Source organism: Neofelis nebulosa, chromosome 5 (assembly GCF_028018385.1).
Source record: "Neofelis nebulosa isolate mNeoNeb1 chromosome 5, mNeoNeb1.pri, whole genome shotgun sequence".
NCBI lineage: Eukaryota > Metazoa > Chordata > Mammalia > Carnivora > Felidae > Neofelis > Neofelis nebulosa.
The window spans coordinates 36,421,117-36,437,546 of NC_080786.1; the positions used below are offsets into that span (position 1 = coordinate 36,421,117).

A 16,430-nucleotide genomic window follows, 5' to 3' on the forward strand; every position below is an offset into this window, starting at 1 on the left:
GAGCTATTCTGGGTAAAACCCATTTCTCTAACCTCCTTATCTGTCTCCAACACAAGCTCTGCTTTCATGAGAAGGACCTTTTATCTCTGAATGTAAGTGTTACGCAGAGTGCATAATGGAAGTGGTGCTCGGTGGGAGATCAAACCTGCATGAGGGGGGCAACTGCTCTCATGACTCTCTATCTGGGGCTCAGAAGTAAGAGCACATTTGTCCTGTGGGCACCACCTCTTCATAAGTTCCTCTAAAAGTTCCCCACTCCTTGCCCTTTTGGAGTAACTATAGCTAACATTCTCAATCAACCAAAAACACAATTGAGATGGTGTAGAACAGAGGATGAGCTTACAGCCTCCAAAGTCAGACTACCTAGATCTTCATCCCAGCTCAGCTACTTGCTGTTGAGTCACCTTGACAAATCCTCTAACCTTTCTGTATCTCAGTTTCCTCATCTACAGACCTGTCCCTCATTAGGTTCTAGAGAGAATTAATTTAAGTACATGTGAAGAGCTTGCAACAATGCCCAGCACAGGACGAGTGCTGCAGAGTTCGGCTCTTCTGAGATGATTGCCATCATGGCATAGAGTACCTAGAAGGGCACTTGCTCAGCTCCTAACAATGATTTCTTCTGAGGAATGGGATTTAGGAATGGAGGTTGAGGAGAGGATTTTCATTTCTATTTCATGCACCTCTGTATTGTTTGGATTTATTACTTTTGATTAAAAGCAAAATAGGAAAATAAATTAAATGCCATCTGGCTAAGAGAATGTAAAAATATCTCTCCCAACTTCCCACTAAAATAGTTAAGAAGGTACAGAGATTAAAAGAAAAAAATCCTGGAAGTGCCTGGGTGGCTCAGTCGGTTAAGTGTCCAACTCTTGATTTCCACTCAGGTCATGATATCATAGTTCATGAGACTGAGCCCCGTCGGGCTCTGGACTGACAGTGTGGAGCCTGCTTGGGATTCTCTCTTCCTCTCTCTGTCTCTCTGTCTCAAAAATAAATAAAAAAACATTTAAAAAAATCCTGGGGCACCTGGCTGGCTCAGTCAGTAGAGCATGTGCCTTGCGGGGTGTGAGTTCAAGCCCCACCTTGGGGGTAGAGTTTACTTAAAAAAAAAAAAAAAAAAAAAAATACTATCCAAACATCTAAAACGAATGTTGCCCAGGCCCTTGGCTGGCTCAGTTGGAGGAACATATGACTCTTGATCTTGGGGTCCTGAGTTTGAGACCCAGGTGGGGTGTAGAGATTACTTAAATAAACAAAACTTAAAAAAAATAAAATAAAACTAACGTTGCCAATCCAAGGCTTGAAACTCATACAAATTGGCTGTACCTACAAGACCAATAAAATCTAAGTGTGTGGGGGGCAGGGGAGGCAGGCATCAGTGTTTCATCCATGCTCCTCCACTCTCCCACAAATTGGTACTGAGAACTTCTCTTTAGCCCATTAGTAATTAAAATTCGAGGTCAGTACCAATCAGGAAATAGAGTAGCAGTGCTCTCTACAGTAAATTTATTTGTTCGTTTTGAGATAAGTATCCTGTTGAGGCCACCCCTTCCCCATCAGTTTCTCTTTCTAGATTCAATTAAAAACTACAACTCCCAGAAGTCCCCTGGGAAGGAATAGGGAGGTTGGGGGAGATGAAACGTGATCTTAGCCCCACTCACCCTGCCTTAACATTCTCCTGGAAAAGCACCTGGAAGCTCAAGAAACCTCTCTGTGCTGGTCTTGAAGGAATCGCTTGAAGGCGTGCTCTTGTCAACAGGAGCAGGCAGATGGCAGTGCTGTGAAACTTCAAGCATGACAGGCAACTCAACCCCGGATCCCCACAAGAATGAGGACCTCTGCAACCACACGCAAGTGGGCGGTGCCAATGTTGTACCAGTCTTAAGGCGCAGGGGTCAGAGTCTCCTTCCACGATGGCATCTGAAGGAAGTTCAAAAGCAAAGGATCACATATGAACTGTTATTGCCCATAAAGGAAATAACTGTTACACATAAGAGTTCTGGCTCCCTCCTCACCAGTTATACAAGATTCATTAAATGTAATTGACATTCACTATGTCAAAAACAGGCAGCTAGAGCTATTGTCTTAAAAGAAATACATCTAAAATGGTGCAGTCACTTTGGAAAATAGCGGAAGGTATTCAAGGGTTTAAACATAGGGTTATCCTAAGATCCAGCAATTCCACTCCCAAGTGTATTACTGAGAGAATTAAAAATGTATGTCCGTGCTAAACCTTGTACACAAATGTTCATGGCAGCATTATTCGTGATAGCCAAAAAGGGGAAATAGTCCAAAGAGCTGATCAGTTGAGAATGGATAAACAAAATGCGCTATATCCATACAAAGGAATATTGTTCAGTTGTAAAAAGGAATTAAATACTGATACGTGCTACAACACGAATGAACCTTGAAAACATTATGCTCAGTGAAAGAAACCAGACACAAAAGGCCACATATTGTATGATTCTATTTATATGAAAAGTGCGGATTAGGTAAATCCAGAAAGATGGAAAGTAGATTAGTGGTTGCTGCAGGATAAGGGAGAGAAGAATGAAAGTGACTGCTAACAAGTGTAGGGTTTCCTTTTGGGTGAGGAAAATGTTCTAGAATTAGATAGCGGTGACGGTTGTATGACTAGGAAAATATACTAAAAACCACTAAATTATATACTTTACATAGGTGAAGTTTATGGCATTGTAAATTATACCCCAGTAAAACTGCTGTAGGGGTGCCTCAGTGGCTCAGTCAGTTAAGCATCATCCTACTCTTGATTTTGGCTCAGGTCACCATCTCGAGGTTTGAGGTTCGTAAGCTCAAGCCTCACAACAGGGTCTGTACTGAAAACACAGCCCCACAGTGCTCTGGCAGTGAGTGCACTCTCTAAATAAATAAATAAATAAATAAACAAATAAACAAACAAACAAACAAACGTAAAAAAAAAAAAAACTGCTATAAAGAAAGAAATGGTCCCCAAATGTTACTGAAACAGTTTTGGATAAGTATAGCTGGGTGGCAATTTTTATTTCTACTTTTCTAGGTTGTTTTTTCCAAAATGTCCCCCCCTCTAATGGGTAGTGATTACTTTACCAAGTGAAGATACGGAATCGGACAGATCTTGCTGGATTCAAATCCAAGTTCCTTCTGAATTAACTGGATAATCTTGGGTAAACTACTTAATTATTCTACACTTCCGGCTCTTCATGAGAAATTGGGGTGATATATTGCTTACCACAGGGGAGTTGGGTGAATTTAATAAGAGAATGCTGTAAAGTGCTTAAATCAGAGCATGGCATATTAGTAAGTGCGCAAGAAATATCAGCTGCCTTTTTTTTTTTAAGCTTTTTTATTTTTTCAAGTCATCTCTATGCCCAATGTGGGGCTTGAATTTACCACCCAGAGATCAAGAGTTACATACACACAGAACCTGGTGGCTCAGTCAGAAGAGCATGTGATTCTTGATCTCAGGGTTGTGAGCTGGAGCCCCATGTTGGGTGCAAAGATTAGTAAAAATAAATAAATAAACTTTACAAAAAAATAAAATAAAGTTTAGTGTCTTGAATATCTTCTAAAAAAAAAAAGTTACATGCTCTACCAACTCAGCCAGCCAGGCTCTCCCTGCCATTTCCATTATTAAGAATAAAAGACAATAAAATAATACTAAGTTTTACAGATAGTGCTTATATAGCACTACTGTAGATGTTTTACATATTTTAATGTATTTAGTCCTCACAACTCCCTTGTAAGGTAGGACACTCTTAAGCCCATTTTACAGATGAGTATTAAGTGTGACATTTACCAGTGACATGCAGTCTGCACATTTTGTAGTAATTTAGGAACACATAAAGAGCATAGAAAGCTGAGGCAATCAGGGGGGACTTCATGAAGCAAGTGGCCATGGAAGGAAAGATGGGCCTTGGTTAATCCTACATGGCTGGGAAAGGGTAGCGAGGGCCTTGCATGTAGAATGGAACTTTCCAAACAAAGGGGTGGAAAATAACATTTGTACAATGTGGTGATGAGTACAGATTTTGTGTTATATTATTTTCTGTACCTTTGTGCACCTTAGAAATAATTAACAAAAATTAAAATATTTAATTACTGTGTTCTGAAGAAAGAACACATTTTCTTTCGCTAAGTCTTTGATATATGTATATATATTTACCTATATATTTACATTTACATATATATAAGTAAATGATAGTTTTCTTTATTCTTTCTAAAATAAACCTTGGTTTTTAAATTCTATTTGCCTGTTAAACTACTATGCCTTGGAATTTTTTTTCCATATGGATCTCTCTTACTCCTTATTACAACTGCATATTCCACACTAAGAATGTTCCATAACTTATTTTTCCCTTCCTCACAGATCCCAAGTTTCTGTTACAAGCATTATTTGTAAACACTGTACCAACCGTAAAAGCCTTTCCCATGCACTGAGGTAGATATCAGGAAGCGGAAATGCCATAAATCCCATATTCAAAAAGTGAATCAAGGGGTGAATGGAAAATCTCTGTACTTCCCTGTCAATTGTGTTGTGAACCTAAAACTGCTATTTAAGAAAGAAATAGTCTTAAAAGAAAAAAGTCAGAGACGGGCACGCTGGCGAACCGGGAATCCAGGCAGTTTCTCACCTGCTCCGGGCCGGAGCGTGGGGTCCCATCAGCCCGCCCGCTGGCGGGCCCAGGAGGCACCTGGTGGAGCCTCCTAGCCCCCGGATTAGGTGCAAAAGCACGGTGACCTACTACCCTAGGGACACGCTCTCCGCCCCGCCTCGAGGCCCTTCATTGAAAAAAAAAAAAAAAGAAAGAAACCTTGGCGATCACGTGAAACCGGCATGCCGGCCTCATGACGTCACGAAGCGCGGACCAATGGGAGCTTCTGTTTATGTCGGGGGTCATCAGAATATCAGAGCCCCCGCGCGCAGCCTCACCCCGCCGCTGCCGCTGCCGCCGCCGCCGCTGCCGCGCCGCTCTCCGGCTCTGGTCGAGAGCGCCCAGCTGGAGCGGGAGGCGGCGCGGCTGCAGCGCCGCGGGGAGGGCCGCGTCGGTTGCCTTCTGCAGCCGCGTCTCCGCTAGCTGGCCCTGCGCCGTCCCTGGGGCACTGTGCAGCTTTAGTCCGGGACTGAAGCTGCCGGCCTTCGCGGGTGCCTGGATCCGCGTCCCGCCTCAGCGCCCGGAGGACATGCGGAAGAGAGAATGAGCCAGAGGGACACGCTGGTGCATCTGTTTGCCGGGGGGTACGGTCCACACTGGGCGTGCGGGCTGGGGCTGAGGGTGCTGAGCTGAAGGCCGTGGCCTGACACGCGGGCGACACGGGTGAGGGGGCTCCAACCCGCGGGGCCGAGAGGGTGAGACCCGGGCGGGGAGGGGTGAGGGGGCTTGAGCCGGGGGTGCTAAGGAGGCCGAGGTCGGACGGGGAGGGTTGGGGGCTGAAGCCGGGGCGGGGCGTGAGGCCTTAGGCCCGCGGAGCCGGGGCGAGGCTGGAGCGCGAGCCCGAGGAGCGGCGGGTGGGGCTGGGGAACTACGCGGGCCAGGGCCACGCGTCGCGGCCTATCCAGTGTCCGAGATGCGGGGCCGCGGAGAGGAACGTGGCTGCAGGCCTCACGGACGTTCCTAGGCCTGGGGGTACTGGGCGGAGGTGCCGAGGCCGAGGACAAAATGGGCGCCGGGGCCGCCTCCTTCCTCCCCCTGTGCCGCGCGTGCTGCGAGGCCTCCTCACGTCGCTCACGCAGCACCTCGGACCTCGGGTAGCTGTTTTCCCGGCCCACTCCGCGGGGGTGGGTCTTTGGGGGGCTTCCGGCACCCGCGGGGAGGCTTTGGTGTTCGCTCGCCCGCTGGAGCTGTAGGTTTCTCGCTCTCGGAAAATTTTCTGCCCGGGTTTCTCCAGGTTGCGAGATGCGGTGCAAAGCGTCAGTGTCTTTGGGGTCAGATTCTTTTTGTGAAAACCAACCCTCTTGCGCACCCGCTGCTTTTCGTCTGCTGAAAGGAGAAAGTCGGGGGTAGGGAGAGGTCAGATGCTTTGGCCATAGTTACTGTGTGTACAAGATTAGGACTCAGCCTAAAGTCTCAGTTCCCTGATTGCCAGCCTACATGCTACAGATACTTTGTTGAGCCAGTTTAGTCTCTTTTTTAGGTTTATTCCTTCCAAGTTATTTGGGGAATGCTAGAATTTTTTAAGTTTAAGAATTACTTATCTGTGGGATCATGTTACTCCAAAATCGGCTTTGGTGAATTATGCTGAGGCTCTTTTCTGTCTATATGACTGTATAAAGTCTCATCCCCTTAAAGCGTACAGTTTGTTTTAAAATCGACCACTTTAAGACTTTATTGCCAATGATGGCAGTACTTTTCTTCGGTTGGCGTATTCACTCAACAAACTCACTGTGTACCAGCCATGGGCCAGTCACTGTTGTGGCATAAAAAAGTGTTTTTCTTGTAATCTGTGAGGCCAAGCTTAGGCGATGTATTTTCCCCATTTCTGAGACTTTTACCAATGATCCATCTTTCTGATACGTTAACTAAATCTTAGCAAATTAAATCATTTTTTTTAAAAAACCATTAATCATGTAGGTAGGTGTTCTTGTAAAGGTATCTTGTTATGCAAACAATTGGGCTTCCTTGGGTAATTCTATCACAGGTAATACCTGAAAGTTAGGAGACTGCGCTATTTTGAGTGAAAAATGGACAAAACCTTTTTCCCATTATGTTATTTTAATAATGTCCATTATTTTAATTGCTCTATTTGTAAGGTGAGAGAGGTGTACTATATGATCTCTAAGGCCCTTCCTAGGTCCTAACATTTCTACTACTCTACGTTCAAGATTCCTGTATTAAGTTTTGTTAAAAGTGGGGCACGGTAACTTGAAGTGTTAGCTTGATTGCACTGACTTCCCTATTTGGATTTAGATCATCGGTCATTTTTTTGTTACGAATACATGTAAAGGCCCTCCTTGTTAGATTTTTCCCTAAAAGCAGAAATGGAGAGTGTTTGCAGCATCTAAACAATAGATTTAGGAGCCTCTCCTCCACAAAGAACCTAGCATTTGCAGGTTATTTGGAGCATTAAAAGGTACTGGGATGTAGGGCCTGATACAACATAGGTGATCAGCCTTGTAAATTCCCTTCCTTTGTATCTCTTGACTTTACATTTATATGTGGTTGCATAATTTGTTGCCATAAAATCTGGTTTATCTTTTTTTTCCCCCCTTGGTGTATCGTTTTCAGAGAAACATTAGAACTAGGAAGGATGGTAAAGATCATCTGGCTCATCCCCTTAAAAATGTGGAAAAATACTGAGGTGTATTGATTTACCCAAGGTCAAACAGCTTTCCATTCATGTAAAATGAGAGCTAAATAATGTCTAACAGATCCTTCTATCTCTCTGTTATATGAAGTCAATTTTATAGAATATTCTGGAAGTCTGTATGTTAAGCATTGTGGAAGTACACATTGGGTTGTGCCAGTAACGTTCTCAATTGGAGATGTTGAATTTTTTTATATTTGAAAGTTGCTTACTTAGGCAATTGTTTTCAGGACATTCTTCATAGAAAACTAGATTTCATTATTTTTATCCTGATAGAATTACATTAATTAGGAATTAGGAAAGTTTTTGTTTTTTGTTTTTTGGGTTTTTTTACTTTAATAGTAATAAGCTGAAGAAAAGGAGAGAGATCTTTTTATGAGCTTTACACACAGGGATCATTTAGATTAAGTTCTAAAAACTCAACATATTTTAACAACTAAATAACCTTTCATAGTGGCATTTAATCTTAGGCAAAAATTGAGTATATGGCCTTTGCATCATTTCCCTGATAATTATAATTATGTTCAAGTATGTGTTTATTAGGATTTCAGAGAGATTTCAAATAGCCTAGTAGCTATGTTATTAAATCAGAAACATTTGCAACAGACCAGTGCTGGACCTTGGGTCTGGACCGGTGCTGGACCTGGTTTATCTTTAGGACACCCTTTGGTCCTATTTTGTATTTGCCAGAGTTAATCTTCAGAATTTATAAGGTCATTGGTTAGGTCAGGGAAGTTACAGAAGCAACTCGTGTTAACCTGCAGAAAAGGATGTAGATAAGATTTATTTAAGCTGTACTTCTTAATTTTTTTTAATGTATATTTATTTTTGAGAGACAGATAGATAGACATGAGCAGGGGAGGGTCAGAGAGAGAGGAAGACACAGTCTGAAGCCAGCTCCAGGCTCTGAGCTGTCAGCACAGAGCCAGATGTGGGGCTCAAACTCACAAACGGTGAGATCATGACCTGAGCCCAAGTTGGATGCTTAACTGACTGAGCCACCCAGGAGCCCCTGAGCTGTACTCTTAATAACACTATATGTATGTGAAGATACAAGCAGTATGATATATATTTTTAAATTCTTTAATAGAACTATTTATTGTCTGTTATTATGTCAGCTACGCGTGTGCACCAAGAGGCACTTTGCTTTTTTATTTTGCTCTTTGAGAGAGATTGTCTCAAATAGAAGGAATAAATCTTGGAAACTGTCCTTTCTATATTTTTTTGATGTTATAGAATAATGAACTTGTATGCTGTTCAGCTGTCAAACTTGGCTGTTCTTTGCTTGCTAATCAAAGCACTTAAAGCCAGTGAGCAAGCGGCTTTGAATTGTAACTTTGTCTTTTAACAGTAAAGCATCCAATTTAGTACTTTATTACTAGTAGTAGCAAATCACATTGGTGATACCTTGCAACTGATCTTAACTCATAGGTCACATCACTGGATCAGAGGGACTCAGGACCAGTTAGAAGGCAAAAAGAAAGTGAAAGCCTGCTTTAAGGCACTTGAAGTGGGAATGGTCAGGGGAAGTGTGAGAGGAAGTTTGGAATGCAGAACCAGAGAGACTTGAAGATAGCTGGATGTCAGAAAGCCTCTGTATGCCTTACACACTCTTCCAACTGATGATTGTTAGCCTTTAATATCTCATACAGAGGAGCTTCTTCACATGGTCTTTTTTTTTTAAATTGTGTATATTTAAGGTATACACCACAACATGATGATTTGATGTAAGTATACGTAGTGAAATGATAACATCACATCTGATACAGTTGCCATTTTTTGTATGTGAGACCATCTGAAATCTCTTAGCAAATTTCCAATATTCAGTACAGTAGTATTTTAATCATTATGTTGTACATTAGAACTTTAGACTTACTCATCCTACATAACTGCAATTTTGTACTGTTTGACTAATACCTTCCTATTTCTCACACCTCTTGCCTTTGTTAACTACCCTTCTATGGTTTTTGACTTCTATGTTGTTTGACTTTTTTTAGATTTTACATATAAATGAGATCATGCAGTTTTTTTCTTTCTGTGCTGGCTTATTTCCCTAGTATAATGCCTTACACGTTCATCCATGTTGCAAACGGCAGGATCTTATGCATGGCCTTCTTGATCTTGGAGTCATCGCAGCCTCACATTATACATTCCTATTTTGCAAGTTTTTTTCTTTATTTAGTTTTTAAATGTTTATTTTGAGAGAGAGTGCACACACATGAGCAGGGGAGAGGGACAGAGAAGAGATAATCCTAAAGAGGCTTTGCACTGTCCGTGCAGAGCCCCATGTGGGGCTGCAGGGCTTGAACTCAGGAACTGTGAGATCAGGACCTGAGTCAAAATCGAGAGTCGGATGCTTACTGAGACACCCAGGAGACCCTATCTTGCTAAAATTTTAAAGCATTATATTGGCTGTACAAATTAATGTTCATGAGGAGTTTGCTCATTATAAATGGTAAAAAATACGTAAATCAGTATTCATTGCTAAGAAACTTTCTTTTTGGGAGACTAGAATAAACCAATTTTTTTTTTAACGTTTTTATTTATTTTTGAGACAGAGAGAGACAGAGCATGAATGGGGGAGGGGGCAGAGAGAGAGGGAGACACAGAATCGGAAGCAGGCTCCAGGCTCTGAGCCATCAGCCCAGAGCCCGACGCGGGGCTCGAACTCACGGACTGAGATCGTGACCTGAGCTGAAGTCGGACGCTTAACCGACTGAGCCACCCAGGCGCCCCTAGAAAAAACCAATTTTAAATGTTATTTTTATATAGAATATTTTAAAAATAATTTCTAGTCTTTTCCATTAATTGTTTTATAACTTGGTTGACATAATAAAATGTGCTATCCAAATCTTACAAATTGATAAATGAGACAGTATGTATTTAATATATTTTAGTTGTACTCGCACATTTAAGTTGTGAAGCTGAATATGCATGTATTGTCCCTGCCTTCCAGCTATTAAGTTAGCATGCTGCTTTAATCTTGCAGTAAATTGACCAGTGCATAAAAAATACCTCTACCCCCAAGCACTTAAGATGTGTAATAATAACAATACAGAAGAACAGATTCTTCTCCTTATATCCTTCCTGGTTAAATTGCATCTAACTTAATATAGAACAGCATGCTTCAAATTTATAGCAACCCATTAGTGGATTATGAAATCAATTTGGTTTATAACCAACATTTTTTAAAAAAGATAAAAATTCTGCAAAATGTGCATGGGGATATACTGCATCTTGATGTAAAATACTCCTTCTGGATTTAAGTTAGAGATTTGAAAGGAAAAGAGCTGAACTAAGAATCAGGAGATTTGGTTTGTTCTTTAATTGACTGTGAACGTAGAGCAACTAATTTTCCCTTGGAGGATTTTTGTTTCTTCATCTGCAGAATAAGGAAGTTGGGCCAAATACACCGTCTCCTACCTCTTAAATCCTGAGTTATCAAATGCTACAATGTTCATTCACTCATTCAGCATGAGTGCTTGCTATGTCACAGGCCTTAACAGCGATGTTGGGGTTATTAGTATTGGATATAAATTGCTGATTTCCTGATGCTTACATTGTAGCATCAGGGAGCACAGCAGAAGATAAAGTAAATAAAATATGTTAAGTGACAATATGGGCTGTAGAAAAGAGTAGTGCAGGGAAGGTGGATAAAGAGTCAGTGTAGGGGTTTGAGAGAGAGAGAGTGCAAGCAGGGGAGGAGCAGAGAGAGAGAGAGGGAGAAAGAATCCCAGGCAGGTTCTGCACTGGCCACAGAGAGCCCAGTGTAGGGCCCAAACTCATGAACCGAACCGTGAGATTATGACCTGAGCTGAAGTTTGATGCTCAACCGGCTGAGCCACCCAGGCACCCCCGATGTAGGGGATTTTTTATATGGTGATCAGACAGGACATCACTGAGAAGTGACAACCAAGCAAAGATGAGGTGAGGTAGTAACCCATTCTCATATTTGAGGCAAAAATGTGAAGATGAAACAGCAAGAACAGAGATCCTGAGGCAAGAGCATGGTTCGTGTAGTAAACTCTGATTAGAGTTAGAGCAGAAGCCAGTGGCTTGGACCAGGATGGACATGACAGGAAGTGGTCAAGATTCCTGATTGATTTATTTATTTAAAAAAAATGTTTTAATGTTTTTATTATTTATTTTTGAGAGCGTGAGAGAGAGCATGAGCAGGGGAGGGGCACAGAGAAAGGGGAGACACAGAATCTGAAGCAGCTCCAGGCTCTGAGCTGTCAGCACAGAGCCTGATGTGGGGCTTGAACTCAACCACCAGCTGTGAGATGTGACCTGAGCCGAAGTCGGCCACCTAACTGAGCCACCCAGCTGCCCCAAGATTCCAGATTTATTTTAGGGTACTGAGTCCAAGACACTTGCATACCATACACATCATTTTTTCATGGGGTCCAGTGAGTGGGTCCCAGAAACTTCAACCATATGCTCCAGTTAAAAACGCCTGCTGTTCCAAAAAAACAAATACTGCTAGAGTTTTGATTAAAATTATTTTAAAAATAAATGTATGCATATCGTGTTTTTTTAAGCTCCTTTAAGATTTTTATTAATCAGCATTCCCCATCTCCCCTCTCTCCACATTTCCTTCCTAGTGGGAACCTAGTATATGTCTTAGCTATGTGGAATTTTCTTCATACTTTCTGTTCTGGTAGATGAGGATTTAGTTATACCATTCTCTAATTCCCCTATCTTTCTATTCTCAGTAGATAGTTACATCACAGTTTTTTGGTTAAATCAATGGGCAGTGTTTACCTTATTGTGACACTATAAATATTGGTGATAGTAGGGCTCAGTTATTGACCTTTTCTTTCTTGAATAACTTCATTTTTCCTCCCTTGGAGTTAATAATCGCTGCACATTTAAAAATGCTTAGTGGGGCACCTGGGTGGGGTTAAATGTCCTATTTCGGCTCAGGTCATGATCTTACGGTTTGTGGGTTTGAGCTTTGCATCGGGCTGTGTGCTGATAGTTCAGAGCCTGGAGCCTGCGTTGTATTCTGTGTCTCCCTCCCTCTCTGCCTCATCCCCGCTTGTGTTCTGACTCTCTCTCTCAAAAATGAATAAATGGTAAAAAAATTTTTTAACAAAAAAATTAAAATGCTTAGTAATATGAGTACTTGAATATTTAGTTTTATATCATCAAATATATTCATCTGTCAGTCTTTTTTTCCTGAAGTTCTTCATCCCTCTGAACTTTGTTACCCGAATCCTTTCTGGACTGGTTATTTTCTAATCCTGACATTTCTTGGGATTCCTTTCTCCCTCTCCTGTGTTATTCATTCTGTTCCTAAATTCAGTTCCCCAGCCCCCATTTTATTGAGATATAATTTGACGTAGAACCTCGTATTGTTTTTAGGTATATTCCCTCCTCTTTTTTAGATTAAGCCCTTAACTCGCAGAACACATTCTTCAGTAGCTATGTAAGAAAAGGTACAAGGTAGGAAAATTCTTAAATATTTCTTTGTATGCGAGTGTATTTATTCTTTCTGCTTGACAGGTTTGGTACAGAATTCTAGAATAAGTAATCTGCAGTTGTTGGGAATTCTATTCTTTTTTTTTTTTTTATGTTACCTTTTATTCTTTGTGGAAGTTGATAATATCTTTGTTCCCAGCATTTTATTTTATTTTTTAAAGTTTATTTATTTATCTTATTTTGAGAGACTTAGCAAGCAGGGGAGGGGCAGAGAGAGAGAGTATCTTAAGCAGGGTCCAAGCTGTCAGCACGGAGCCCAATGCAGACCTTGAACTCAAATCGTGAGGTCTTGACCTGAGCTGAAGTCTGACACTTAACCGACCGAGCCACCCAGGCACCCCTTTGTTCCCAATATTTTAAAAGATTGTAGTAGTGCAACTTGGTGTGAGGTTTTTAAGTATCTATTGATTCTACCTGTGAAACCTGACCAGAGATTCTTTTAAGCTTTTTTTTAAAGTTTATTTATTTATTTTGAGAGAGAGAGACTATGAGCAGGGAAGGGGCAATGAGAAAGGGAAAGAGAGAATCTCAAACAGGATCCACACTGTCATCGTGAGTTCAACCTGGGGCTCCAGCCCGTGAACCTAGCAATCATGACCTGAGCCAAAACCAAGAGTTGGATGCTTAACTGACTGAGCCACCCAGGCACCCTGACCTCAGAGATTCCTAAATTCATGTTCTTTAGAGATTTAAGCTTCTGCCTGGGAGCATAGTTTTACTGGTAACATGGTGGTGAGTGGGAGGGGTAGATCCCACTACGGTATCCCAACTTCACTATGTAGCCTATCAGCCAGCCCTTCTATTTTCAGTTCTTTGCCTTACTTCCATCTTGAATACTTCATGCCCTTAATCTTTAGGCCTCTGAGATTCTGCAGGGTAAAACTGCTGCTTTCCTTTGGTATTTCCTTCTTTAAGCCTTTCTTCCTCTTTGTTAAGTCAGTTACCCCTTCCTACTTGCTTCATTGCTTGAAATCTTAGGTCTTGTTCATTTCTCCCCTGGTTCTCTGTCTTTGTGGCATATTTCTTTAGACAGTTGAGGTTTTTGACGTGGAGAAGAAATCGTCTCTAGTTAATCCCTGTTGTCATAAGTAGAGATTTTATTTTTTTTAGTTTTTTTTAATGTTTATTTATTTTTGAAAGAGAGAGAGAGACAGAGTGTGAGTGGGGGTGGGGCAGAGAGAGAGGGGGGGAGACACAGAATCAGAAGCTCCGAGTGATCACAGAGCCCAATGCTGGACTTGAACTCATGAACGGCGAGATCATGACCTGAGCTAAAGCCAAACGCCAAACCTAATGAGCCACCCAGGCGCCCCTCATAAGTAGAGATTTTAAGTGTTTATTGACTCCAAGAGTTTTTTTCTGCATCGATTTTAATGATTTCAGCTTGGATAATAATTTTAAATGACTTTAAGATAAAAACAGCATGAGAGATACTGGAGTGTCACCCCTGTGCTTGCATACCTGTTGCATTTTGTAACGTAAAACTGCTTCAGGACAACCTGAGTGCTTGTGTGAAGACCTACTTACATCACTCCCTAGCTCTGTACAATTTAGATCCTCATTACTTGTTGAATTATGTTTTTAGGAATTACAGTATATATATATCTTGTCTGTGGTCTGACCTTAAAGTATTTGTAATAGTTTCTGTTACAGAATTTTAGGTATTACTATCAGTAATAGATGCTGATAACTTCAGTAGGTAATATTTTTTTAGTATTTTCTATGTGCCATGTCATGAAATACTGTACATGGGTTATATCATATATCATTTTTACAAGAAGACTGTTTTCCCCCAGTAGATTGTTTTTTGTGTGTATAATAGGTTTATTTTCTTGGAATCAGGAGTAGGGTAAGAATCATGGCCTATGTGCTACCTTGGCTTTTTGTTTTTATTTATTTTAATTTTTAAAAAATACTTTATTTTTGGGGGCGCCTGGGTGGCGCAGTCGGTTAAGCGTCCGACTTCAGCCAGGTCACGATCTTGCGGTCCGTGAGTTCGAGCCCCGCGTCAGGCTCTGGGCTGATGGCTCGGAGCCTGGAGCCTGTTTCCGATTCTGTGTCTCCCTCTCTCTCTGCCGCTCCCCCGTTCATGCTCTGTCTCTCTCTGTCCCAAAAATAAATTAAAAACGTTGAAAAAAAATTAAAAAAAAAATACTTTAAGTAATCTTTACACTCAATGTGGGGCTTGAACCCATAACCTCGAGATCAAGAGTCGCACACTCCACCGACTGAGCCAGCCAGGCACCCCTATATTTATTTATTTTAATTATAGAAGTAATTCATGTTCATTCTGAAACCCAAGAATACATTTTATGTTTTACAGAATATAAAACCAAATATGCATGATTATTAAAATTTGGGGCCTATTTCATTTTTATGTTCAATAAATTTACAAAGTAAATATACTAAGTAGTTAAAAAGAAAAAATCTGGGTAACTTCACGTTAAAAACAGCTATGATGTACTCTAAGTAAACCACTATTGTAGTGTGAATACGGTGTTTTACTGCACAGGTTGTCTTCAGTTCTGCAGCGTATACTACAGCATGTACTGTGATGATTCACATTTCTTGCCACTTAGCCCTCACCAATGAACAGAAACAAACTTGTGGCTTCTGTTTAAGATTTTGCTTCTGGTCTTTTACATAAAGATGACCTTTGGGGCGCCTGGGTGGCTCAGTTGGTTGAGTGTTCAACTTCAGCTCGGGTCATGACCTCACGGTTTGTGAGTTCGAGCCCCTCGTTGGGCTCTGTGCGGCCGGCTCAGAGCCTGGAGCCTTCTTCGGATTCTGTGTGTCCCTCTCTCTCTGCCCCTCCCCCAGTCATGCTTTGTCTGTCTGTCTCTCTCTCTGTCACTCTGAAAAATAAATAAACATTAAAAAAAATTTTTTTTAAGTTGACCTTTGACCAACATTGATATGAACTGCACAGGGTCCACTTACAGGCAGATTTTTTGGGGATAACTACAGTACAGTACTGCAAATGTATTTTTCTTAATGATTTTCTTAATAACATTTTCTTTAGTTTTATTGTAAGAATACAGTATATAACACATACACAAAGTATGTATTAATCAACTGTTTATGCTAGTGGTAAGTCTTCCAGTCAACAGTAGGCTATTAGTAGTTAAGTTTTGAGGGAGTCAAAAGTTATATGTGGATTTTTGACTGCATGGGGTGAGGGGGGGTTGGTGCCCCTAACCCCCATGGTATTTTACGAGTCAACTGTAGTGAGGTTTTAAGCCTGTTTCATAGCTGTTTAAAAATAATATCTGTTCCTTGTTTATTGAGAATAGTCTCCCTTGAGCTAGTTAATTTTGTTTCAAATCTCTTACAGCCCTATTATTTATCTAGTTGATGTGTTAATTTATGACACTATAATTATGGTTTTGATCTTTTCTTTTTGGGGGTTTAATTTTTTTAATTATCTATTTAAAGCTATAAGTGGAATTTTTAGGAGACATTAAGTTTATTATGATTAAGATTTTGACATAATGTAATTGTATTCAATTGCAGGTAGTTCATATACTTAACATTTTTTTTTTTTTACTAGTTTTCATGTATTCAGTTTTTTCATCAGATTTATCAAGGTGTATATAATAAAACTCACCCTTTGTTAATTGCATAATTCAATGAGTTTTAGC

At 40.9% G+C, this 16,430-nt stretch overlaps 1 protein-coding gene and 1 long non-coding RNA gene across 2 annotated transcripts in view; one reads left to right on the forward strand and one right to left on the reverse strand.

Moving 5' to 3' along the window:
- Positions 1 to 1,492: 1,492 nt before the first annotated feature.
- Positions 1,493 to 4,955, reverse strand: LOC131511924 (uncharacterized). Its single transcript, XR_009261813.1, has 2 exons — positions 4,815 to 4,955; positions 1,493 to 1,923 (listed from the first exon to the last, which is right to left on the reverse strand). It is a non-coding gene; the product is annotated as an uncharacterized LOC131511924 (long non-coding RNA).
- A 44-nt stretch (positions 4,956 to 4,999) lies between these two features.
- The window catches only part of SLC25A36 (solute carrier family 25 member 36), a 40,122-nt gene continuing 28,691 nt past the window's right edge, over positions 5,000 to 16,430 (forward strand). Inside the window, exon 1 of the mRNA XM_058730049.1 lies at positions 5,000 to 5,239. Within this exon, the coding sequence (XP_058586032.1) occupies positions 5,199 to 5,239 (41 nt within the window). The 5' untranslated portion in view covers positions 5,000 to 5,198. The remainder of the gene's footprint in view (positions 5,240 to 16,430) is intronic.